Source organism: Dendronephthya gigantea, unplaced genomic scaffold, assembly GCF_004324835.1.
Source record: "Dendronephthya gigantea isolate DGI-Jeju-01 unplaced genomic scaffold, DenGig_1.0 000068F, whole genome shotgun sequence".
NCBI classification, from domain to species: domain Eukaryota; kingdom Metazoa; phylum Cnidaria; class Anthozoa; order Malacalcyonacea; family Nephtheidae; genus Dendronephthya; species Dendronephthya gigantea.
The window spans coordinates 1,175,250-1,202,390 of record NW_021163078.1 but is presented as its reverse complement, the minus strand read 5'-3'; the positions used below and the strand labels follow the sequence as shown (position 1 = coordinate 1,202,390).

General features: G+C 37.1%; 7 protein-coding genes across 7 annotated transcripts; 5 read left to right on the top strand and 2 right to left on the bottom strand.

Annotated features, from left to right (window-relative positions):
* Positions 1 to 587: 587 nt before the first annotated feature.
* LOC114531068 lies at positions 588 to 8,123 on the bottom strand. Its single transcript, XM_028552711.1, has 5 exons — positions 7,944 to 8,123; positions 1,866 to 2,032; positions 1,048 to 1,219; positions 787 to 935; positions 588 to 650 (listed from the first exon to the last, which is right to left on the bottom strand). The coding sequence occupies exons 1-5, from the start codon at positions 8,032 to 8,034 to the stop codon at positions 588 to 590; spliced, it is 642 nt and encodes a 213-aa protein (XP_028408512.1). The 5' UTR covers positions 8,035 to 8,123.
* A 1,382-nt stretch (positions 8,124 to 9,505) lies between these two features.
* LOC114531067 lies at positions 9,506 to 11,162 on the top strand. Its single transcript, XM_028552710.1, has one exon. The coding sequence runs from the start codon at positions 10,182 to 10,184 to the stop codon at positions 11,160 to 11,162; it is 981 nt and encodes a 326-aa protein (XP_028408511.1). The 5' UTR covers positions 9,506 to 10,181.
* Positions 11,163 to 11,400: 238 nt separating this feature from the next.
* On the top strand, positions 11,401 to 11,718 carry LOC114531066 (carbohydrate sulfotransferase 3-like). Its single transcript, XM_028552708.1, has one exon. It carries the CDS (start codon positions 11,401 to 11,403, stop codon positions 11,716 to 11,718), a length of 318 nt encoding a protein of 105 aa, XP_028408509.1.
* Positions 11,719 to 15,550: 3,832 nt separating this feature from the next.
* Positions 15,551 to 17,025, top strand: LOC114531065 (riboflavin-binding protein-like; the record flags this gene model as incomplete). Its single annotated transcript, XM_028552707.1, has 2 exons — positions 15,551 to 15,748; positions 16,302 to 17,025. Coding segments are annotated over 2 exons (402 nt in total), but the record flags the coding sequence as incomplete, so codon positions are not given.
* LOC114531115 (U1 small nuclear ribonucleoprotein A-like) lies at positions 17,026 to 20,112 on the bottom strand. Its single transcript, XM_028552764.1, is given in 8 exon segments — positions 17,026 to 17,256; positions 17,539 to 17,578; positions 17,581 to 17,661; positions 17,739 to 17,810; positions 17,875 to 17,977; positions 18,328 to 18,500; positions 18,878 to 19,047; positions 19,997 to 20,112. Coding segments are annotated over 7 exon segments (693 nt in total). The 5' UTR covers positions 18,942 to 19,047; positions 19,997 to 20,112; the 3' UTR covers positions 17,026 to 17,096.
* LOC114531114 (GPI mannosyltransferase 2-like) lies at positions 19,360 to 22,676 on the top strand. Its single transcript, XM_028552763.1, has 3 exons — positions 19,360 to 19,563; positions 20,051 to 21,124; positions 22,277 to 22,676. The coding sequence occupies exons 1-3, from the start codon at positions 19,489 to 19,491 to the stop codon at positions 22,466 to 22,468; spliced, it is 1,341 nt and encodes a 446-aa protein (XP_028408564.1). The 5' UTR covers positions 19,360 to 19,488; the 3' UTR covers positions 22,469 to 22,676.
* Positions 22,677 to 25,485: 2,809 nt separating this feature from the next.
* Positions 25,486 to 26,665, top strand: LOC114531064 (circumsporozoite protein-like; the record flags this gene model as incomplete). The annotated part of the gene is made up of 2 exons (XM_028552706.1): positions 25,486 to 26,001; positions 26,432 to 26,665. Coding segments are annotated over 2 exons (615 nt in total), but the record flags the coding sequence as incomplete, so codon positions are not given.
* Positions 26,666 to 27,141: the final 476 nt, after the last annotated feature.

The window sequence follows — 27,141 nt, the reverse complement described above, 5'->3', positions numbered from 1 at the left end:
CTTAAAAAAAACAAATCTGGGCTAAAATACTAATCTTATGACTAGTATAGATGACTTGTGATTTCAGACACAAATTTATTTTGATAGATGTGAACAAGTAGATTTCAGCCATAAATATTCTCTCGTATGAGCGGAAATAGGCCTTTCTCGTAATTACGTCAAACGGGGGATGCAAAGGCCTTAATAAATATGATTGGCTCCGTAAAACAAACGAGCCAATCAATCTTCGTGTAACAGCAGAGCAACGCAAATGGACCTTTAGTTGTTGAGGACCTTGAGTTGTTGAGCGGGACCTTTAGTTGGCGCGCTTAAATTTGTTTTATTTGTAAGTAAATAAACCGTTGCTATGCGCTTGCATATTTTACGCCGAGGAGTTATTATTATAAAAACAAATATTCATTACTATGTACCTTTATATAGTTCTACTTTTTCATATTGATTTCCGACTATGCCATCGCCAGTACGCACATAATACTTTAGGGGTTGTACGAAACGAACTTTTTTACATGTTTCCAAATATATACCACACCCAAATACGTATCTAAGTTTGTCCCAAGACTTCAGCAAGGGCCTGGCCATACTTGTATCTACATCTGAATGTTCTCCAGTAACATATTTTTTCCAGTTTTCTTCATATAACTGAATGCTACCTATAAAAATTGAGAAGGTTTGTAATTGTACAAAGGACAAATGATGGGTGTGATATTTCGCTCTTTTTTAAATATAGCACTCTTACCGCTGCAGGAGGATCCGTTATAATAGTATATTGCTTTACACATTTTTTACTCCATTTGTACATGCTTGTGGAGTCGAATTCGTATTACAAACTGTCATATCGAATGAAACAGGTGTAGAGGAATACCGCAAATCCTCTGGTACTGCCCAATGGATGAACAAATACCCATCTGCAGCGCAGATATTTGTTGACATCACGCCTACATAAGCGAAATAGGACTGAAATAAACATGGAAATAACTCTCAATATACACGAATATTCTGGCTAAAAATCGACCTTTTTCATAACAGACCGGATTTTAATGCATATACCTTCTTCAGTCAGGATTTCTCGCTTTACCCCAAACGTGATGTTCGCGTAAGATATCAAATTTTTCGTCGACGAGTAGCACTCGATATGAGCAGTATAATTCTTGTCTGGTGGAAGGCGTAGGAATATGTATTTGAACATGTTCCCACCGGGTGTCGAAGAGTCAATTGTCCTCTACACAGAGAAGTCGATGTGAATAAGACGACGTTATAATTATGTGCGCCTTTGTGGCATTTCGAATGTCTGTCGAATCTCTGTGAGTGATTGATTCTCTGTGAGTTGTTCTCACAACTTCCGCAGATGCATTCCGCACATGCAAATTAACTGAAAACGCATTTTATTTTTTCACCATTGCATTGCAAATTTAGCCGACTAGGAAAGATAGCGGGTCGAACCCAGAAATCCATGTCTATTGTTATATAAGAATTGAATTTATTAAAAGTGAAAAAACGCGTCGCTTCTCTTATGCATGGTGCAATAATGTACGACAGGGAATGTTGGGAGAACATACGGAGTAAGAATTACAATTCTCCAGTATCCTTCCAACATCGTTTAATTCTTTTATCATATCTGTAGACTTTGCAAAAAGTACAATTACTTTTCGAAACATCAATGTTGAAATTCCTCCCACGTTAACGTTGCTTATTAACTCATCAAGAATCATCTCAAGCGTGCGGCAGTCGCATAATTTCGAACGAAATGTCGATTCCTTTTTATTAGCTGTTTTCCTAAATTTCCACTATGCCCCATGCTTATTTGTTTCCTGGTGGTACAATGCCACCAATAAAAAAACATGCACTAAATGACGTCACCAACCTACCTTGTTTCCAAAATCCTTGTCGTCGCTTGTTAGCCATATTTGAAAAGATGGCACACGACTCTGGTTGAAAGGTGTAAACTGCCATTCGATTGGAACATTATAGTAAATTAACCCAACGCGAGCTTGTTTATGAATAGTAACGTTCTCGATCTTTGCTGCTGAGAGCCCTAAAATTATTAGGAAATAAAAAGATAGAATCAAACCATAAACATGCGGAGAAAGAATGTCATTCATGAACAACGAGACGTGTTACGATAAAGTTTATCTTATATTTGTTCGCTAAGCATTTCGCTACACGTTAGATATGACACGGCACTGAATATATATGTTGGGAAAGTACAATTCCATGATTCAAGCCTGATTTCCAGCCCATATCGGATCTGTGATACACTTAGTATAACCATAATTTAGGTAAGGAATTAAGGATAAAATTTATACTATCGTTCTCGGACACAAATACACTTATACTAGACGTGAAGTTAGACTCGTTTGATTCGTGCTTAATTCTGTCCACTCATCTTGCATACATGGGATATTCTATATATAGACTATATAGACTGCATGGTCATGCAGCTGAAAGTAAGCTCCTCTATAGAAGTAAAACACATTGTAAATGTACATTAACGTTGATCTATATAGGTAAAGATATTTTTACCTCTGAACTAGCCTCATAGAGAGTGGCTAAGAAATATGGTCCAAATACATGCAGACAAAATTACCCCTATAAAAGTTGTCTTCATGACTTGACCCTAAAAGTTTTCTACAAAGTGGGTCCAGACCTCCAAGTGACCTGGAGCCAAACAGCTATTTAAGTTTCCAGAAAAAACGAATTTGGTATGGAGCTATTTTTTTTATTTTGCATGGTGCATATAGAGTATATAACACGAATTTAGAAAATAACACTGGTTATATCATTACAGCGGACAACAAAACAAACTCGATACATAAAAACAAAATGTGATTATAAATTGGACTTTTCTGTTCCAAGCTATGCAAGTTGCTATGCAAAGGATTTTTATTGCGTTGCGAAATGAACTTAAGATCATAATGTAGCTCGTTTTCCAACATGTCATCATCTGACATGTAAAATTATGCACTTACATGGATATAAAAATATATAGAAGCCAGCAATTAAGAGTGGTCTTTTTTGCAGTAAAGTTACGTTTAGTATATAGAAAATCGTCACATATATGAAAGTCTTAATAAATAACAAGACTGTGTTGGAAGAGAAGTATAGAGGTTGTCATCCAAAAGCACAAAAAAATCATCACATACAATCATATTATGATTTTCAATTAACTGTCAGCGCCATAAAAATCCTTTGCATTCATTTAATCGCCAGTAAGACTCATGCAATATACAGACTAAGGTTGTATTTTGCATAACTACAGACAGTCATGCATTTATCTCCAAATTATTGACAGAGTATGTATATATATTCACTTCTAAATTATATTTTGCAACATTAAGCAGATAAGGTTATATTAAGGTTAAATTAAGGTTATATCAGTACATCAGTCATAAATTCAATTGAATTATAATCTTTGTGATCCTTTAATAGCTCCATTCGTTGTGATCTACAGGTATTTCATCACTTGTTTGTGCGTCCAGCGTGTGTGTGCTTATCAGCAGCAGCCTGTGCCCTTGCAGGAAACGAACCTTTGGCAGTATTCCCATCGCTAGAATGCTTTGACTGAGTGCTCTGAATGCGAGATTTGTCCGCTTGAGTGACTGGATTTTTTGGCTGCCCGTCCATTTCTTATATTAATGTTCACCTGAAAGTTTAAAACTTTACAGTTGTCTTGAATCATGCACTCTTTCGTGCAGCGGCCGGGGAGTCAAACTAAATCAAGCTTTACGTGAATGGGTAAAGACTAAAGTGAAACTAAAAGTAGCTAATTGTTCACACGAAGATCTATAATTTAGCAGGCCTATTTTTTTTATATATTGGTTTAATATATATTATTATATACCACTTGGCAAGGTTTTGTTTTCGTAGCGTTTCATTGGTCGAGAGCGAATCACGCGAGAGTGACGAAATTTTGATGTCGCTAGCACGACCCCCTGCAGAGTGAGATAACGTGTTATCAGTGGTGTTATCTCGTGGGAAATAAAAACTTTTATCCATTTGAAAATATGTCTTTTATGAATAGATATTTCGTTGTTTACCTTGTAGCTTGGTTTTTTTTGACAAGTGGTATATAATAAAAAACTTATTTACTGGGAACTCAGAAAACATTATGTTTTGTGGACCCTCGACCATCGAAATTTGACTCGGCTTCGCCTCGTGAAATATCGACAGGTCTCGGGTCCACAAAACACAACGTTTCCTTCGTTCGCAGTAAATAAGTGTTAATTAACAATAGCCTTTGGCAAGACGATTTAAATTATTTTTATTGCATGGACCGAAACCACCAACAAAACCCAGCATCGCCGTGTTTAAAATTTTGTCATTTCAGCACTTTTATCTAATGACGTTATACATTTTACAGAACTTGAATAAAGCTGGCTTTACATGCACAATTGCAAAAAATGAAAATAGAGAAAATTGATTAAACTACTAGACCTTTACATAAATAGGAGTAAATTTATAGCCTAAAACATGCAGTAATTTTCAGTTAGAAATTTGCTATATTGGCAAGCGCTGTTCTCCTTGTTATACCACAATATTACGAAATTGAGAGGTTAAACCTATCGTTAGATGAATAGTTTGCTTTGTTTGCGCGCGATATCTCTGTTTGCAAGCAGATATGTTACACACTCATCTTGACATGACAGCAAAATACATTTGAAAGCAAGATCCGGGTGTAACATTTTGCATGTGTCCAAATACTTCGTGAACAAAATACATTAGAGTTAAACGTAAACCTAACGGGCCAGCATATAAAATATTTTACGTCTTCCGTCTTCCACTTACAGGAAATGTCACAAGTTTATAAGGCTGCTTGCTTACCTTATACGTAAATTCTTTTTAAGATTTAGAAAGTTCTTGCAATTCGACAAAACAGCAACCCAATTGAAGCCAAAATCAATCTTGCTCAATTTTCAAAATTCATGCTCTATATATATATTGCAATCGGGTAACTCCCACGGGAAAATTCCCATTTTCCATGAATCGACTGTTTTTTTTTCTAGAATCACCTGTGTACACGTGCGCGTACACGTGCAAAAGCAGAGTAATGCATGCTAACAGGCTAACACCTCCCCCTGTTCTCTAAGTCCGGCATGTAGGAAGAGAAACAAATAAACTATTTCTTAATAATATTACGGGGGGAGCTGAACGAGTATAGTTTCAACAACATGAAAGTAAAAAATGAAAGTTGCTTCATGGAACGAAATTTTCAGGAAGTGATTACCCCACTAAGGCAAATATTAGTATTCAAGCAAGGTTTTGCGGTCAAGATGCACTGTTATAATATAACACTGCTACTTTACCACAAGACATATATTAAAAGAGAAGAACTTAGCTGAGCTTTAAAAATACAATATTCGAAATATTTCGAACTAAATTAGGTAAGAAAAGATTAATTGTATACGTAGTAAAATAGCAATGTTATGACAATGTTATGCCGGGAATTCCCTCTGCTTCATTCATCGGGTATTTCCCAATGGCAATATACAATTAATTAATGGTTTCCGTGTTTGGATGGCCTGATCCAAAAACACGGGCTTCGACTAATCAGAACACGCGTTATATTCATGTTATTTTATAAAGTTATTTAAATACCCGCATCGCATAAGAACCCGACACATTACTTAAGCGCTAATTCCACGGGCTAAATTTTCAAGCGAAATACTGCTGCTTTTGAATTGTGAGCAATGAAGCAGAATTAATTTATTCAAGTAGTCGAAATTCAAATAAAAGAGACGAGAGAAAGCGCCCGTGGAATTAGGCCCTTATACCTTGTAACAGTCGACCTCGCCAAAGCAGAGCCGTTTTGAGAAGAAATTTGAAAAAATTACAACTGAGGCTAACGATGAAGACAACGTCAACGGCGATAACACGTCGTCTAGTAAATGTAGCTGAAGTGAGTGAAGAGTAAAGTATATGTAAAATTACACTCGAAATTAAGACCCGTTTTCAACCTCTAAAATTACATGCTTGCGATGCTGCATGGATAAATTTAAAATTTCTTGTCCTATCAGCTTATGGCCATTCACAAAAATTAAGATATCAACACCTGAAGACACTTTCAACTAAACTATTTCTCACACTGGTTTGAATTCACTAGACAACAAAAATAGCCGATACCGCATAACTATGAGATAAAATTAGTTTAACTTATTCAGTTCTATTATTTTGAATATTCAGTGAAGTTAAATCTAAAATGGACGGCGGACGATCATCGAAAACCCACGTCAGTCAAGACGACAAATCTTGTATCATGAGCACTCAGTCAAAGCATTACGAAGATGGAAACATTCCCAAAGACTCATTTGCTTCTAGAACTCAGTCATCTGCAGACAAGAACTCCGATAACGATGGACAAGGAAAGAAATGACGAACATATGGGACAGCACGTTATGGAGCTATACAAAACTTTATTTACAAAAGATTTTCTTCACTAATTTGCAATAGTAGTAGGTCCTACGTAATATAAGAATATTGTTTATGTTGCCTTTGTTAAATGCGTTTCGCAGTAAATAAATGAAATACGACTAATCAAGTCCGAGAAGTGTTTTTGCATAAGCGTCTGTGATCCGCGAACTGAGAATTTATATATCTCAACATTCCAACAATATACCCTTTCAATAATTAGTCACAACATCATTATTTTCAACTTCGACATTGTAAGTTTTATTCTAATAAAAGGTGCGCAAATCATTGGCTCTTTAACACATACATAAAAAATAATTCTTCATTTCAAAGAATATGTACAGGAATGTTCAGCTACTTGAAAATAAAATATAAGGCTTATACTGCAGTGCAAACTGGCATTTAAACCAATAATTATAAATTCTACCAACTGCATGTGTTTGAATACCAAACAGTATGAGCCCTAACTTAATGATTTATTTGAATTATTTCAAACAGGCAAAAATATTGGTGACCTCTTCAGATTTTCAGTTGTAAATTTTGAGTCAACAATTAATTATTCTAGCACATATGCCCAAATGCCAATTGTTCCATTTGTAAGGAAGCACTTTTGCTTGTCTTGCCATTTAAAAGGGTTGAATGACCTATCCAGGAATGGGGAAGCAATCAATTTGTCTGCATACATGCATAGGCCATCTTAATAACTGCTTTTTAAGTGACCAATTGGCAGCTATCATAAATAGACAGACCGTTATTAGCATTACTTTCCATTTGGAAATCATGCACTGCAAGATTTCAACATTTTTGGGATCTTGCACTCATGAATACAATTTGCACACTACCCTGGGCAACCGGCTGTTTTTTCCCTGCATATTATGACCAGACCATATAATTGCAATATTTTTAACCAAAGTTGTTCAAATCTAGTTAGACTGCCCTCTCCTGACCTCTCCTGGTATAAATTTGGTAACTATTATTAAATCAGTTCCAAGTGATGAAAAAAAGGCACACTTTCTGGTTGCATTTTTATAATTCCCTGTTTAATTATATCCCTGGGCTGTGCATTGGAAATTTTTGAAATTTTGAATGGAAGCCCAAGATCACATACAAAGAAACAGCCCTATAATTATAATTTATTAAATCTGGACCTTTGATACAAAGAGTAGACTGAAACTTGCTGTGATTCCGCCTATAACTTACATATTCATATGACTTCCAGCTAGGCTTTCAAAACAAGAAGGCCCGAAACACACTTCTATTTGTAAATATTTATTATACAATAAATGCTTAGTCCCGGTTTATAGCTACTTGTCAACATGCAATCCTTCTTATTTTAAAAACAACTGCATATATACAACTAGCAGGGCAAATGAGCAGGGCTGATCGATATTAACTGCGGTACCTCTCTATAATTCTCCGAATGACTGCATTCTGTTACAACATATTTAGTGAACAGAACCCAATACCAACACAACAAACTTCAATACGCTAGACGATCGAGCGTAATGATATGATGACTGTATATAATATTATGTACATACCATTGCTTGTCGCTGCGGGCAATATAGCTAGTAAAACAGGCAGGCCATAGACAAATGTACTAAAGCAAGTTCTTTCTCCTTGGGGCAACATTTAAACCAACAAGTGAAACCAAAAACAAAGAAACAACACCGCCGCCATAAACCTATAAATTATGTTCACATATGCAAAATAGTGGTAGTTTTGAAATCTGAATAACCAACCGGAAGAGGTCGTTTCCTATTCCAGGAAAACAAATCACAATGGACGACTTGCGCTTTAGACTCATTTTTGATAGAAGTAACAAGAAGGAAATAAACCGCGAGAGCTATAAAGAGCGTACTTAAATTATTGCAAATGCAAAGTTTGGCCGCGAAATTCTATAAATTGCGGCAAATATAGCAATGCGAAGTTAGCAAATTTTGAATACTTTTGTATTACGCGCGGAAATGTGTAACTAATTTAGTTACTAATTTAGTTCGCATTGCTACATTTTCCATAATTTACAACAATTCCCAGCCAGACATGGCAGTTTTACTTTTAATATGCTCTTTCAGAAAATGTCCTTTTTATTGCCGGGGTAAGAAATTAGTCTTAGGCGCAAGTCGTCTAATTTCCAAGACCTTGCGAAGTTATCACAGTATCATTTCTCGACTATTGCCGGTATAGTTTTGCATATTGCGATAGTTTAAAGTTTAAACAGCAATTTAAATTTTTGTGTTTTTTACAACACTACGCGTTAAAATTGCAACAGAAAGAGGAGTCAAGTTAATTCTGTGCATCAATTTTGCTTATAACAATGTGACGGAGAGAGATCGAATGTGTTTATTGTTGAACATTATTTTGAACATAAACTCTAGTTGATATTTATTCGGAAAAATCGAAAATCGGGGGGGGGGACTGGGAAGCAAAAGTTTTGCCCAATGGACATGGTAAAAATTTCCGACTTTTAATTAAACCTCAAATTGCCCTCGCTCTGGCTAACAAAAAAATTAGCCGAATTCATATTAGAGAGGGGAAACTCGTCTTAGAAGGAAGACTCATCGAAGACGGAAAACTCGTCTGATGTGAATCCGTTCACAGCTCGTCCGGATCAGTTCCCGGTCTAGGGCTTTCCGCCCAAAAACAGGTGGATAAGTTGGACGGAAATCCAACAATTAAATGATACATAATTACTAAATTATGTTAGCATAATCGTAAATAATATAAATATTTACGATTTCGTAGCACTTCATTCGATATAGGATCTGTTAAGGGCATTAAGGTCTTAATTTCGAGTGAAAATCATACACATCTAATATTCAATCACCGGCATCGCAAAGGAGTATGAATTCCATTCCTGCCGGAGGACCGATAGTTGACACATTTTTCTCAACTGTTTCAGACTTCAATTTGACACTGCAGAAAACATTTGCTGTGAAAGCATTAAAACATTAAAACCGATGTAGCTTAACAAATGTAGTTTAACATTTGTTTTTTGAAAAAAGGAAAGAACAATGTCCGGACCTGTTAACTCGACTGGTGACAGCTGGCTTTTGTTTTGGTTAAGTTTTAACATCGATTATAAATAATTGTGGACGACATTTGGCCGAAGCTAGTTCACATCAAATGACGACAAGTCGACAAGTTCTTTATGCACTATCTTCAGTAGTGCGCAGTCGCCTTACCGCCTTTTTTACTTTGAACCAGTGATTTTGTTATCCTAAAAAAATATTTTGGAACTATACATTGGTTGTCCTCGTGATTGATGTGAAGAAAAGAAAGTCGAAAGCATCTATATTTAACCTGTCAGAAAGCGAAGAAGACAAGACTTCGCCAAGCAAAACCTCCGTCTAATTAGAATTTTGTGCTCATTTCTATGGAAATGCCTAAAGCTTCTACATAAATCTACGCGTGTTATCATTGTCCAAAAGTTGAATCTCCAACAGCTTAATCAATGTCTCGAGGTGTATCTTGTTGGTTGCTGGTATCATAATGATTTAATTAAAAGCTAGTTCACACTTTTCAATCGATGGAACAATAGAAAGCTGTTAACTTTTAAGGTTGAGGAGACGTCTCATCGTATCACACTGATTCCCAAGACGTATTACTATCTTTTAGTAGGAAAATTGTGGCTTTTAATTCCGTCATTAAAGAGCTGTTGCTTTGAAGAATAAAAAGTACGCCCTAACAGTTATATATGCAAAATATCTATACGATTTGTGGGCGGCTAAAAACGACACTGACATTTTGACTAAAGTCTTAACAACATACGGAGAAAAATGAAGGAGATTAATATTTTGAAGAAGATGTTTTGGTTTCGTTGGGGACTAACAACATTCCTCGCTCTGCTGGCGCTACATGTCCTTTTCACAATTTATAAACAGCTTGGCCAAACGAGTGAAATTTTGAACGAGCTTGCAGAAGCAGGGATGATTCCAATTGGCTACGACGAAGATAAGCTGGATAAGTCAAAATACTTCTTGTTACCGGACTATGCCGGATCAAGGAGGCATGTAAACAAGTTTTCACTGAAAGGGCGAGGGCGTCGAGAAGCGAATCCACAATTCCGGTCGGGGCAAACTGACGATGGGAATTTTCGAACCCGACAGTCAGTTCGAGAAAGTGTTTTCTCTTATGAAAGACAATTTTACGAGGCTGACGATCAAAACCAACCAAGGAACTTCATCGAAACGGATCCATCACTTCGTACACAAAAGTCAAGAAAGCATCGAGATGGTGAAGGCGTAAATAGGTTAGGACGTATAAAAGACACTGATAACAGCAACAAAAACAACATCAGCAAGAAGAAAAAAAACGACGACAATTCAAAAGGTGCTAAAGTGATTATTCTTGCATACCGGCGATCCGGCTCTTCGTTCGTCGGGGAAATGTTCAACAGGAATCCCCGGGTATTTTACCTATTCGAGCCGATATACCCTTTGCAAGACATTGCCGGTCAGGGCAAATTCCCGCTACTTTACGACATGCTAGTTCGCCATTTATGGGAGGTGATTTATACATGTTCCTTTGAAAAACATCCGCTTGTAACGGAATTCCTATCTAGATCGTCGTTCAGATTGAAAAGCGAGGTTCTAACGAATCCAAATTTATGCAAAATTGACGCAAAGCGTCGTCTTACGATGCTTGAGTGTAAACCATTAAATCGAACGATTTTGAGCCGTTTATGCAACTCGAAAGAACACATAGTTGTGAAAAGCATCAGAACAGGCACCAGGAAGACTTTTGAACTTACTTCCTAGCTCTTCACGATCTTTCCAACTGAATGCCATCCATCTTGTTCGAGACCCCAGGGCGATTATAAATTCGAGACTTCACGTATACATTGGCGAAAAATTAAACAAGGTTAAGGTCCCGATACGCGACAATCAAAATCTTACGAACGCTTTGCGAAGGTCAGTGCGCATCGCTTCGGCAAATTTATGCAGTCGAATAGAAAGTGACCTGAAGTACGGGAAACAAGCAGGCTCGGAACATTACATGTTGCTACGATACGAAGACGCCGCGATGCGTCCGCTGGAAATTTACAAGAAAATCTCGCGGTTTGCCAGAATCGAAGAGTCGGAGGTGGTCAGAGAGTGGTTGAAACGAAATACGGAGTTTGCGTGGGACAGCGACGACGTATATTCGACGTCGCGAAATTCTACGGCTTCGGTTAGCGAGTGGAGAAGGAAATTTCCTTTCAAGTTGGTGAATGAAGTGCAGGATCAGTGCGCTGAGGTCATGAGGATCTTGGGTTACCTGCCCGCATCAAGTGAAAAAGAATTACTGAACATAAGCGGGACTGATCTTTTCTGAGCTAGACTATGGAATTTCTTTTGTCCCGGTACACTGTGAAAATATTGCTAGAGCGTTTAGGTTGAAACATTATATAAAGAATTCTAATGAACGTGACAAATTGTATAATGTGCCATCCTAATTAGCATTCATGGTACTTTACCACGTATAAAGCCACCACATGTGACCGGCTTAGGGTTGATTTAAGCCCAGTTTACACTACACTCCATTTTATGGCACGGCACGGCTAAAATTGGTACCCGTGCCTAATTGGGCTACCAAAGTATTCAGGCTATCAAAACAATGGCCGAGCACGGATGAAATGGGCACGGAACCCATTTTAGCCGTACCGTGCCAATAAATCCTGTGTAGTGTAAACAGGGCTTTAATGTTACATTCAATTTGTAGGCACGGCACGGCTAGCTAAAACGGGTACCCGTCTAATTTCATTCGTGCTCGCCTTTGTGTTGGGGTAGCCTGAACACTGATAAAACTGGGTAAGGGAACCAATTTTAGCCGTGCCATTAAATAAGTGCAGTATACTGAATGGAGCTTGAATCTTTCTCTTCATATGCACTAATTGGGTAATTTTTACTTGTAAATCAGGTTATTTTGATGAAATCATTTACCTGCCTTCCCGTCCATATGCATATGGCAATAGGTTGGTTCAAATTAATATCAGCCTACAATTTTGAAGAAAAAAGACAAAGACTGCAATCCTGTAGATCTTTGGATTGTGTTTCATGTTTTACTGTGTTTGTAGCCATTTCAAGTTGAACCTGTAGCTCCACGCGGTTTTGTTATTTGGACTGACTCAATTTGGATCTTCAGAGTTTTACAGCTAGGCAAAAATAAACTAATAATCTTTAATATGTGTTGCGCCTGCGCATTGTGAACATGAATTATGCGAGCACGAGCGGCCCACAATAATTGGCGTAAAGTATTTAAATTATAACCAGAAATCGGCGCACAGGTCCAACATTGGAGTTCAGACACAAAATTCGGTTCGAGATATCTTTTTCAAAACTAAGTTATTTTTGGAAGGTCCAACTGTACAATTGGACCTTATAAAATTACGTAAATCATATTTTTTTCGAAATTTGTATTAAAGTATGGTATAACGCTATCATGCAGAGGTAGGTATTAGGTAAGCTCTTAGCCTCTTACACGTGTGACATTATTATCTGTCACAATATTACGACAACGCACAAGTTGTTCTCACTTATTAAAATGAAGACTGGAATTACACTACACAACAGTTTTTGTGAACCATGGTGTGCTACAACACAATTCAACCGTGTGACAGACTGGCCATTTGGTTAGAATAAACCGACGAATTTACAAATTAAATTAAAAACATTTACAAATAAAATCTGGCGGGATGGCATGCAGAACTGAATATCTGAATAAACACCCCCCAATTATCGTTTTAGCCACGCCACTGGCAACCATCCAAGTGATCCAACGGCATCCAACCGTTCTATGCAGCAATTGCGAATAAGCTGGTCAACAGTTAAGCGAAAGCCGAAAGGTAGCACCAAAGCCCGAGGGTACCGTACTTCAATCTTGCTACTTTTAAGTACAAATGAAACATGTGATTACAATGCTGTGTAAAAATTTATATGACAGCTTGATTGAGTGCATGGCTCTAATTCAAATTCGTATTGTGTGATGTATGCATATTGTCTAAAGTTATATAAGCCGACTCAAATGCAAATTACAACGATGCAGTATTGCATGCCACGCACACGGTTATACCATTTGTACTTATAGTCTTAAGTTTCGATCACGCTTTTCTGACAGTATTTCAGCTTGATAGTTGATTCTGTGCTCTACCAAGTACCAATCTAAATCGGATCTAAATCGGATCTAAATCGGATCTTACATCAGCAATTGTTGACAGAATATTATACTGTAATTAAAAACCAACCGTTTCATAAAGCATAATTTGAAAATGTCTACCAAAGTCGTGTTGCAAACATTCGTCATATTGACGCTGTTTTATATTTCGTCTGGGGCAGAGCAATGCTTGCCTGGGACCTATCACAAGAAGATATCGTCTCCAGCAACTGAAGATTATCCTGAGTGCAAAGCATGGAGCAATGATACATGTTGTACCGCGAATTTTACTCAGACGTTACACAAGACGCAAACCAGAGAGCTGTATAATGGCTTTCATTGGGGACATTGTAAAAACATTAGCAAGGTAAGATGTATGATTATAAACCATTTTATATATTATATATGCGATGTATGTTCGAATCAATAGAAGTAGACTAAGTCTCGTACGTGGTCAAATGTAACTTCGACACAAAGTCAAAGATGACAGCAGTCTGCCATATACAATTTCAATGAAAGTGAAAGACGTTTGGTCGTGAGGTTTAATATCATAATTTTGCATATCATAATTACTCCGGCGTCAGCGACGGAGTTGAAAATTCGCCTCGGTTTTGTTTTGTTTTTTGTTTTTTTTTTTTATTTTTTCGTCGTCGCAAGTCTGAAATGGCGCGAACCATTCTAGTATTTGAAATGTGTATGTAACCGTATTTATCTACGTCCCAGTCTTATCTTCTAAGAGTTGTGGTGTACAGCTTTGGCTAATTTTCCGATGCGCGATTCGATTTCGCTCGCATGATACGGCAATTCCTCCAAGAGGAACAAATAAACCGTTGTTTTCATGCTGTTCGATTAAGTTTAGATTGAATTGGGGTAAGAATATATTTAATACATGTAGATTCTGTTCCTATTTTAATAATATCGCTGCTATTTCGCCGTTTAATAAGATGATGTAGTCGTGTATGGGCGCGTTGACACGTCGTAGTTTGCACAGGATTGAAGATTTAATATAACTGTATAAGCGCCTATTCCAAAAGCAAAGTGTAAGACAAAGCGAATGTATCATGCGGTTTATTTACATTTTTGAACAATTGAACTTCTACACTTTTTAAAGTACGATGTGCTTCTAAATTTCGCAATCGAACATTTATAGGTTCGCAACTCGCAAGGCATCTAAATGCGAATATGAACTGTATTGTTTATGTTCAGAAGCTCTATATTAAAGACTGGCACGTGCGCCGGAGTTAACGCCAGATCAGGCGTCTTGTTTTGCATGACAACATTTTAAATTCATAGTTACATAAAATATTAACCTTTATACTTTGAACACTTTATACGCCGTACAAATATAAAAAATTGTATATGTGTATTCATAGAAGAGATAGACGCGCGTGACACCGCGTGTAGTAATGGCTGTAATGCATATGCGCCAATGATTGACTTCTGCTGAGCATCAGTTGTTACAACAAAAACCTAACACTGACGTGTGGAAATCCACCAATATTCTACGAATTGTTCTTGGTAAATGTCCTCCTATCACCTTATATAGGGTGTCAATAAATACATAGTATCGCATTATTATCAGTGCAACAACAAAAGGAGGAAAAATCCCTGCATACGAGGATTCAAACCAGCCTCGTTCCCAGGCGCTTTAAATAAATTAAATATACGAACATTACACGCTTTAATTCCTTGCGTGCTCACTCTGCTTAGCCACTGATCTATGTAAAAGTCTGTAGTGTTCTTATATATATATTTTATTAAAAGCGCCTGGGAACGAGGCTGGATTCAAACCTAAAGGCAGGGGCGTAAAAACGGGGGGGAGAGAGAAAAGGCAGCCAAGGCCCCTAATGGTGTCCAGGGCTTCAAATGAAAATTCAGAAAGCATTTAACAAAACGACCTAAACTTTTCAAGTGTAAGATTTGGTTACACGGCGTTCACGGCGCTACAAAGATTTGGTTCATATTTTTTCTCTCTTGCAGCCATGCGAGAAATTTCTTTTTGAAGAAGTGTTTCTATTCTTGTGAACCTCGTCTGTACAGATGGCATACCGGTAATGCTACAATAAAAAACGTCCCTATATGTGGAGACTACTGCGATTCTTGGTATGAAGCGTGTAAAGATGACGAAACATGCATAAAAAATTGGTTAATTGGCTTCGATACTCCGGATAACACGTGTCCAAAAGACGCTAAATGTCAAACATTTAAGGAGGTAAAGACAAAGATTGTTGCCTAATAGTTAACCCGCGAACGGGTGGTTTCATCGTAAACGGGGGGGGAAGTTGTGTCATATAATCCTCGGTAAACAAAAACATAAGAATCATAGAAAAAATTGAAACATTGAAATCCGAGCGTTTAAATTTCACACTCCAGTTGAATTGAAGTATACGTTTAGGCTTCGTGATCACTCAGTCATGACGTCACTGAACTCTTTGTGCAACTGGAAGTTATTTTATTTGGATTCCTTATTACAGAACATCTCATCGGAGGTTTAGACCCAGAGAATATAGAACGTCGGATAATAATGCAATTTCAAGTTTTTTGCTTTTAATTTTGTCTCAAGGGAGTTGTATTTGTAAAATTACGAAAACCTCGTAAAGGTATATTTTTACGACTATTTAGTACATGCACTTTCTACTCAACCTATAGCCAAAGGCGAAGTCTTGTTTATATGTTTTCCTTTGAAAGCTAACCAAACTAGACTATCCACTTTTTGGCAGGCTATTCTAGTTGAAAAGCGACAATTTATACAATATTTATTTTAGATGTACGGCAGTGGCAAAGAGGTATGCAATAAGATGTGGGGAACATCATTCCGTTATGTTGACCCAAAGTGCCCATGTAGTAGAATGGATCAACCTATTCCAAGCAACGTTGATGAAACATCCACTTGCTCAGGTGGTGAAAAAATGATGGCCTCGTTCTATGGCTTTTATCTCATCATTTTCATGGCTATTAAGTTGTCTTAGTTTTTGTCTACTTTATCACTTTTTTATTTACTCGGAGAAGCGTAAACGTTTAGGTTTAATATTTAGAATTCAGTAACCTTGTGATTAGAATAACATCAGGCATAAGAATACTGATATATGTACGTATTCAAATGTCAGTATTAAAAAAAAAAAATTGTTTGAAAAATGGACATGAGGCAGTAAACCATTTACGCAATATTTAAGATAATGATCAATGTATTTACAGTTGCAATAAAAATGTCTTAGTTTATGGTTGAATTTACAGAAAACTTCGAAACGGCTTCTGCAAACTATTGACAGTATTGTTATTTGCACCTTAACTTTTTGACCAGGATAGTTTGCTGCGCGACTATTGCTCATTTACTGTTTGTGTACAAATCAAAGGTAGCATGTAAACTAGGTTTGGCTTCTAATGACGAACGTCTGGTTTCATTTTAAACACAGTGCAGTGGATACTTAATCCAGCCCAATTTTGTATCACTATGTAGTTCAAAACGCCCAAGATTATATCCACGACAACGAATGAACTTTAGGTAACTCTGTGTGTGTTGGATTAATCTTGATATTTGTATAAAACGTGTACGAATGTTTTCATTTCTTCGCGAAAGTTATCTTCATTGCATTTGTCGGCGTGATTTTAAAACCTTGCAGCGCATCCTTCGCTGTCCCTGCTTGAATTTCGTTATCAAATTCCACGAAAGCGATGTCGGATTTTCCAGGAACTAATCGGACTTCTCGGAAACCAGGAAATCTAACAAACAAACAATGACACACGAATAAACACATAAATTTCAGAAAACAGAACAAAGAAATGTTAATGTTAACTAACATGTTGTGTTTATGAAATAATTTTGTGTGCAATATTGTGTGCGGTGATAAACAGTATTTACACTTGGGTAAAGTCAAATTTTCATGATATAATTATAAGATATTTTTCCTAAATTATCAATAAGTTATAGTGAAATAATGTGAGTATACGAGATGTTGACACATAATATAAAAATAGTATAATGTAAAAATGTTAAAACAGTACTGGTTGAACAGCATAGCCAACATCATTTGTGTGGTTTCTGGGGTAGTTGGGTTAAAAATAGGATCTTGTTCGGTAAAGCAGGTACATCAGGTTGTTGCATAGGGACCATGTGAGGCATCATGTCTAGAAAAAAGGCAAGGTAAATTAATTGTGCTTAGGATACTAAAAGACATTCGTTAACCCAGGTAAAAAGTGCTTACTAGGTTGCATAGCCACTTGAGGTGCTGCTCTATTTGGTTGTTTGGCAGCAGCTTTTTTGGCTGGAGCTTTTTCTGTGAAAAATATTGACGTTAGTATTGTTTTCCAAATATTTACAAAACCACACACTGTACATACTTGCTTCTTCTGTCTTCTTTTCTCTTGGCCTTTTTTCTCTGGGCGTGTAGGTCCCTTGAAGCTTAGCAATTGCATCAGACTTACTTTTAGCATATTGTATCCTCTGTTAAAATTTTAAAGAAATATGAAGTGATGACAAGTAAAAGAATCACCACACTCTGTAACTACATGGTGCTCACATAAAAAAAACAAATACTCATGAAGCTTGACTGGCTTTGCAAAACTAAAGAGCCAATCATTCAATCAGGTATTGACAAAATTAATAATTCTGCAATACAAGCAGCTTCCTCAATATTCGTATTCAGGGTTTTGTTTAATATTTTACATCAATATTGTCAATATTTCATGTATGTTACATTTGTCAATATTTCACATATAATAACCAGTACTCCATGGGATACTTTGGCATATGCATTCACTGGTAGCTGATTGTTTTAATTCAAGATTACATACCATAGGTTTATCATAAAATGGGAATCCTTGCATTGATCTTAGAGCATTTGTAGCACTTGCAATGTCTGCAAACACGACAAACGCCTGTCCTCTCATTTTCAATGTCTTCATTGCAACAATATCCAGAATATTGCCAAATTGTGAAAATATTGCATATAAAGACTTCTTCAACTCTAGACACAGAAAGAACACAATATTACATGGAAGAAGATAATATATAGAGTTGATAGAGTAATAGAAGATGTACTGGTAAATTTCTTGGTTGGTAGGCCTCTGGATTTTTACATAAAACTAAGTTTATATATAATGGGGGCTTTCCTCTGAGCACTTCAGAAGCCTAGCTGGATGGGTCTGGCCTGCAGATAAATGTAACATTGAAATAACTTCGTGCAACGGCATTGTTAGCAAAAAATTACTAGGCAGGCTTCTTGGCTTTTACTCAAAAGTCCTCATAAAAGAAGCCCTTTTACCACTTTTTACATACATACTGCTTTACTATTCCTTATGCTTTACATATGTACGACTTGAGTTCCATATAAAAAAGACTCACCATCTTTCTTAACTTTTTCATTCAGATTGTTGATGTATATGGTCTGGTTTGGAGGGTTATCCATATCTACAAACTGCAACTACCAATCTTCCAAACTTCAGCGGTGAACAACCTGCTTTTTACGAACGCAGGGGCCAAACAATCGACGGATGTATGAAGTTTACAACCCCCTTTTCAAAAAGAATGATTTCTCTTCGAGTATACTTATTTCATCAAAAAGGATTGATAAGGATTGACGAAAAAATATAAAAATATCCAAAGACGATCGAAAGACGCACGTTGGCCGCGCAAAATGTGCTTTTAAGGGAGTTGGGGAGGACAATGCGAATTTCGTTTCTTTCCACAGCAGAATTTTAAGCTTCCTTTTATAAAAAAATTTGCGTAATTTTTTATTATGGTCTTTTTTTCTTCCGGTAAAAACGAAAGTAAGAATACTCTGAGGAATATTGTATGGAGTTTTAAGTACTTTTTAACTTCCTCTCGCAGTCTCGCTTTTAAACCTCTAAACAATTTACAATTATTGAAAGAAAGAAAACAGTGGAGACACATTCGTGTCCATAACAATTCGTATTACATGACGTTTGATAAGTTTTGTGCCAAAATTTATAAATATGGTGGACTTTATAGGAGTGAAAAAAGTTGTTAAAATTGCTTTAATTTCAAGGATTCTTTCTCTTGTATTCCAGGTAAAAAGCTATGACCGGCCACAGTGAAGGAAAGAATTCCCAATGAACAAAATATCTTGAGAATACAATATATCACTCAAGACAAAACGCTGGTTGAAAGGGTAGTTACGTCCTAGCGCAGTGTTTTTACAAGACCATACATTTTTCTATGATAATTTTTATCTGCTCATGAGAACAGCCACATTTGAAGCTTGGCATGGTTTAAAAGCTAATAGTAAACTTATATTTTTTGTGTGAATACTGACTGCAGACTAGAGTTTATAGTCAATGTCACACCCCAACATTTATCAGGACAATTTTAGTGTAAAACTTGAATTCTAAGTTTAACACATAGTTAGTTTAGCACACCCGTTTTCTCCAATCTTTCTCCAACCAGCATACAAGGTTAAATACTGGTATTACTAGCAGTAATAATAATGGTTGAAGTTCTTACCTTTGACTATGTAGTTACTGATGGCATTACTTCATCTTTTAATAATCTTTCTAGGGTGTGTCAAACAATTTGTTAGTTGATTATGACACTTCGGTTGAACACCGTTCTTGCCATCCCAACAACACCTATCAATCACCACACAAGCTCTCCACCATGGACCAAATTATCTCATCAACACTTGGTGGGCTTTCAAAATGGGATGCTGTATACTTTCTAGACATAGCACAATATGGCTACAAGTATGAACAGAATATGGCGTTTTTTCCATTGCTGCCTTTGAGTGTTCACACTCTTGGTGTAACCTTGAGACCCTTAACACTTGTTTGTAAGATTAGCCAAAGGTCAATCCTTTTACTCTCTGCAATGTTAATCAACACAGTTGCATTCACAATGGCCGCTGTTGGACTACATAAACTCACAAGCACTGTATTTCATAGTCCAAAACTGGCTCAAAAGGTTGCAATGCTATTCTGTTTCAACCCAGCAAGTGTGTTTTTTTCATCTGTCTACTCAGAAAGCATCTACTCTATGACCCAATTTTGGGGAATGTTGTATGTTGAGAGAGGCAATCATCTTCCAGCAGCCATTATGTTCTCTCTAGGAACTTCAGCCAGATCAAATGGCATAACATCCTGTGGATTTATTGCTTACAAATTTCTGAAAGAAATAATTCTTCATTACCGTTTGTTTACATCAAAAGCTGAGCGAATACAACCAATTGATTTTGGTTTGAAATGTCTCAGGTTAATATCCTTGTCATGCTTGATATTTCTACCATTTATCTTATTTCAATACTTTGGCTACACCCTGTTTTGCAAACCTGTTCAAATTTCACCATGGTGTGACCACTACATACCCCTGCCCTATTCCTACATACAAAAGCACTACTGGAACGTTGGTTTTTTGAAGTACTATGAAGTAAAACAGCTACCAAATTTTCTACTTGCCTTACCTGTGGTGATTTTGTCAGCGTTGGGTATCAGGGAATATTTGGGGCGACAAAGCAGAAGAGATGTTTTGAGCCTCGGACTGTTGGTGCAAAAGAAGTCGAATTCCTTAAACCTCTTCGCTTATGTGGCTCACTTGAGTTTCCTGATGGCGTTTGGTGTCACATCAATGCATGTCCAGGTGAGACAGAAAAGGGGAATCTTTGTCGCGTTTGAATCCCGTTCAATTGCATGGAACGTCTATTACGTTCCTTTCCATGTTTGGTATTTGGAGCCAGAAATTAGCAGCCTTGTACCCAGTCGCTTTAGTAGCATAATATCTAAAATATATAACATTGCATTCCGCTATTGTATACAGGTCAGCTGAATGCTTGGGAGAAAGGTGGCTAACAACAAAGCGGCTTAGCCTAGGGGTAAGGTCGCAGCTCCTTGCAGGAATAATTTTCATTGGCTGAATTTCTGTTTCAACCAATAGCATAGCTGCACCGCCGCGCGCTTGTCAGCTGACCTCTATATAATAGCTGAATATAACGTTATATGTTTTTCCACTGAAACACCCGAGGCTGACTCTATAGAATGAACTTATCTATCATACTATTTTTCCATGGAAAGCGGATTTCGTCCACATTTTGGTTAATATTACAAAAATTTAGGCGAGATTTTCTTGAAAGGTGTCACGGGGCTTCCCCCTGCATGAAACTGGTGTGAAAACCATGTTTATATTGTCGAAAACTGACAGAATAGATAAGTACATTATTACAAGCAAAGTCACTATTACCATAATTTAAGGCCATATTATTCAAGGTTCGTGCATGAGGTATAACTAATTAGAGATAGCATTGCGATCATTTATGAGACAGCGTGTAACAAAAACGAGAGTAGAGCGAGAGTGAGATTGAGACAACGTTGCGAACTGTGATGTTGCATATTTCTCATTTTTATTATATAACATGCATGCAGTGTTTTATTGACGAATCCGAATTCCATTTTGAAAAGCGATAAAAACACATGTGCGATTATCGGGTTTGATCCACCGAAGGGGGATAAAAAACTTAAAAAAAAAGCTAGTTTTTTACTATTTGATAAAACAGAAAAATACATGGATGCTTAGAAAGATGGAATTTACTTCTCATGTTGAAAAAGATATCTCACTCATTCGATATCATTCACAACACTCGTATTATTCTCTATATAATTAAATATTATTAACTGTGACCTGTCGGGACTACTGTTTTGGAGGCGACATTTGCGACAATATAACAACATAAGGTCTAGAATATATTTTATATAAATGGCTTAGCAAAATAATACTCTTATTCATGCTTTCTGGCAGGTAGTCACTCGGTTCCTCCTATCATCTTCTCCGATGGTCTACTGGATTGCTGTTTCCTGGGTGACACCAGCAAGACATGATCAAGATAGCAAGAATAATTCCAATCTTAAAGCAAACTTTGTCTATATTTACTTTCTAATGTACTACACTTTGGGATATTTACTCCATTGTAATTTTTATCCATGGACTTAATGCTATAGTCCAAGGTTAGAAATAAAGATCAAGGTTCAGCTTTTCTTATAATTTTTTTACGGCTTATACTGCTACTAAACTCTAAAGCAATGTTAATCTTTAATACGTAGTCTATAATCTTATTATACCACCAGATTAGCGCGTGCTTGCGTTAACACCCTGCTATTCTCGCATTGGAATGTAAAGCTGGTTTTCCACCAGCGACATTTTTCACGCGAAGCGACTTTATTCTTTTGTATTTGAGCAATTTGTTCCAGATGGTTGCAGTTGAGAGCTCTGAAACAAAAGTAAAATGTCGCTTCGCGCGAAAATTATCGCTACTGGAAATGGACGTCGCGGTCACACTCGAAAAAGTATACGTGCTTGCTCGTTGATGTTGACGAATAACTTCCTAGCCGTGTCATATCGAGATTTACGATGTCAGATTTGCCTCGTTCTGATTAGTCGCCATAGTAACTGGAGATCATGTGCTCGATTCATTTTGAAATTTTGTTGTTAATTAAAGCATAAAAGCCATCACTGTTGTTAAATCACTCATTCTACGGGTAACCTTTTGAATGACATACGCCTGTGACGGTATAATGTTAACATTTTGTTAAGGTGGCTCCCTACAATTTTTAAAAATTTTGAAAACTTATTGTTTTGATTTAAAATTTTAGCACGAGATTTCTTGCTAAGGAAAAGAAATTTCCCAGATATATTAACCAACATTCTAACAGTCAGAAATTGACCATAAGCATGACGTCATTATCGTTGTTATGGTAACAATGGCGATTCAATATGGCCGACATTTTACCTATTAACGCATTTTACTCGAAAACAAGTTCGGTTACCCCAATTTTTTATTTTATAAAAAGTTTTCTTACAAAAAAATGGAAAATTTGAACGAGTTAAAAAAAATTCTATAGAGCCAAAAAATTTCTATAACGAAAAATCACGTTTTTTAATTTTTAATAATTTTGGCTCTATAGAATTTTTTTTAATTCGTTCAAATTTTCCATTTTTTTGTAAGAAAACTTTTTATAAAATAAAAAATTGGGGTAACCGAACTTGTTTTCGAGTAAAATGCGTGATAAGGTAAAATGTCTGCCATATTGAATCGCCATTGTTACCATAACAACAGTAATGACGTCATGCTTATGGGGAATTTCTGACTGTTAGAATGTTGGTTAATATATCTGGAAAATTTTATTTCGTTTAGCAAGAAATTTCCTGCCAAAAATTTCAATTTAAATCAATAGTTTTCAATATTCTCAAAACTGTAGGGAGCCACCTTAATGATCGTTAACCGAAATCAACACACACTTTCCGAACGCACATCACTAATCTGTGATTACTGCTAGTTAATAATCTAAAAGCCCAGTATTGTTTTCCTGCCTATCAAAAGGGTTCGAATACAAAGAACGCAGAATCGTTTACATCATTGAATCTGTCTGAACTACTTGATGTCTGGGACATTTTTCTTTTGAAACCTTTCCTACTCGACTTTGCAGTGTTTGCACGCGCTTCTCGCGAAAATATAGACAAAATATTTCCAAACGGCTTGAACTTCGCGTTTTGCGCGTTCGCACTACCAAGCACGCTTGGAAGGTGACTTGTTGACAAATTCAAGTGGATTGTTTTTGTCAAAGTGAAAGATGAAGAAATATTTTATTTTGACAAAAACACTGTACCTGAAAGTGAAATCACAAAGGAAGTGAAAAACTATAGGCATAAAATTATTTTCAATGACAATTATTTTCAACTTCATTTTACGAAAACAATATTTTATTTGAACGCCTTGAACTAAACTGTGGAGAGTGTTGTATTTATTTCATCAGGTGAATTTAAAAAAAAAGTTAAATATGATCAAGTGTATACTTAGCGATTCATATTACCGTTTATATATAATGATATATATAGGCTATATTTCAATAACACGACAAGGCCGAATTTGGTCAAGAGGTAATTTTTAAATTCACCTGCATGATGAGTGCGGCAAGCACTGCTTGTCGTACGAAACAAATTTGTAGTGAATAAAATCATATGAAGTAAACCAAGTTTATTGGTTTTTTTTTATCTTCGTGTTATTAGCTCTATACGGCTTCGGTATATCGAGCACTCTACTCATAATTATATGATTCGACTTGAAGGCCTTCGCCAGGATCGCATCAGTCTGGATCTGCCCCTGCATGTCATCCTCCCCAGCGGTTGGTCAAGTAGTCTAAGACCGCCCCTTTTAGATCTGCATTCCATTGAACAGAACAGAAGGGTACTATGTATATTCAAGTTTATCAACGACATGATCAGTTGATCAACGACATCTCGTTTTGGTTGTATCAGAGGTGCAATCATAATGAAAATTGATCTTAAAATTGCGATTTTCATTTTGGCAGTCTTCTGTCAGTTCTACTTTGTTGATGGTTGGTGGAGCCCGTGGGGTTGGCGTTCGCTTCATAGCACATCCCCAACTAAAATCCCCGCATCAAGGTTTGTGTTTTGTTTCTCGTTTACAAATTTTACTATTTATATACAGACTCATCCATCATATGCTTACAAATTCTTATAAGTCATTATATATAATAACTTTGTTCTTCACGATATCTAGTTCGAGAAGACGATGGTCCCAATTTAGAACGCCAAGCAGTAGAACGCGTAGTGTAAGCTGTGTAACTGTAAGGTAAACGCCGTCGTTGTAACATGTTGCATTGCGCATGTAATCGCGTGCCCACGGGTTAGCCTAGTTTTCTCAAATGAGTGTACCTATATATACATATATACATATCGAACGGCCCAGTTTGAACGCCAAACTCTAGAACACCCGACTGAACCCCTGGCACCGGTTGTATAAAAAAAGGTAGTTAACTTTTAACTATAGTTAGTGGCAGAACGATGTAGATATTATGTTATCTGTGCTTATAGAAGTTATTGCATCGTTACTTGAAATTGGTGCTTCATAGTACTGGTTGTTTATAATGATATTTATTTCAATAATTAAGACGACATCGTCGATTTTCGTTAAGAAACCGAACTCCTAAAGTAAGAACGCCCAGCGTCAGAATACCCGCCCAAACGCCTATCCGAACGCCAGTCCGAACCCGAGTCCGAACGCCTGTCCGAACCCGAGTCCGAACGCCTGTCCGAACCCGAGTCCGAACGCCTGTCCGACCCCGAGTCCGAACGCCTGTCCGAACCCAAGTCCGAACGCTTGTCCAAACCCCAGTCCGAACGTCTGTCCAAACCCGAGTCCGAACGCCTGTCCGAACCCGAGTCCGAACGCCAGTCCGAACTCCAGTCCGAACCCGAGTCAGAACGCCAGTACGAACCCCTGTCCGAACTCCAGTCCGACCCCGAGTCCGAACGCCTGTCCGAACCCAAATCCGAACGCCTGTCCGAACCCAAGTCCGAACGCTTGTCCAAACCCCAGTCCGAACGCCTGTCCGAACCCGAGTCCGAACGCCAGTCCGAACTCCAGTCCGAACCCGAGTTCGAACGCCAGTACGAACCCCTGTCCGAACTCCAGTCCGAACCCGAGTCCGAACGCCAAGTGTAAGGTAGTTGTTGAATATTTTGTAATTTACATGTTCGGAAGCAAGCGGTTTCTTGGAAACACGTCTACCTATATCTTCATAATAAAATTTATGTATGATGATATTTATTTCATGAAGACGAAAAGGTTCATTTTGCGCACTTGGAATATGTATGCATGCAGTGATCGAGGAAAAAAATATGCCTGTAGTGTTGTTTAGCTTCGTACTGAAATTAGTAGAAATGCAAAGTTTGGTTGCAAAATGTTGTAAAATGCGAAAAACATAGCCTTGCAAAGTTTTCAAATTTGTATACTTTTGTTTAACGCACGGAAATTGTTACCACATTCGGGCCAAAACTGATAATATTTTGTGGGAGTTTTTATCAAATGCATACCAGGGTACTAATTAAAAATAGCATTAAAATTGTTGACTTTGTTGTCTGCTAATACTATAGGAGAGAACCAGGAGCGGAAACATCAGTTGTGGACAAAAAAAAGAATCAGACAACACCAAGTACAGAAGGTGTGAAAATTATCATATAAACATATCTTAATCACTTAGCAATGACATAATATCATATATACACCTTGTAAACTGTTTGGTATTCATGTAGTAGGCTACTACTACACTCGATATATATCATTATGTGTAATTTAGGTTTTCTAATTAAAATTAAATACTTACTGCATTATTTTTAGTTGTTACCTGTTAAGCCCAAATTCTCGTGTGGGAGCCTGACCCAGGTATGCTAGCGCTCCCCTTGGCCAACGATCAATTACGTCTTTCTTGCTTGTTAGCCAATAGAATTGTAGTATTCAAAGAAGGCCACAATTCCATTGGCTAATATGAGACAATAGCAGAATACGAAACCACCATACTCGAAAGTATTTACCTTCATGCGCGACCGCCGCGACGAGTAATGCATGTAAGTGCGCGATTGATACTGTTAACTCTCTGTATATGGCTGCATGTATAGTAGAAAATTATATGAACAACAGAGTTCATTATCTCGAAGACGAAAAACATATTTTCACATGCATCGTTACTGTTTTTCACACAACCAACCACAGCGCCTTTTTCGGCCATAAAGTGGGAGCAAAATTTTGCCGCTGACACCATCCTATTTTAGCGGGGCCATTTTGGTCCTCTTAAAATAGTGTTGTG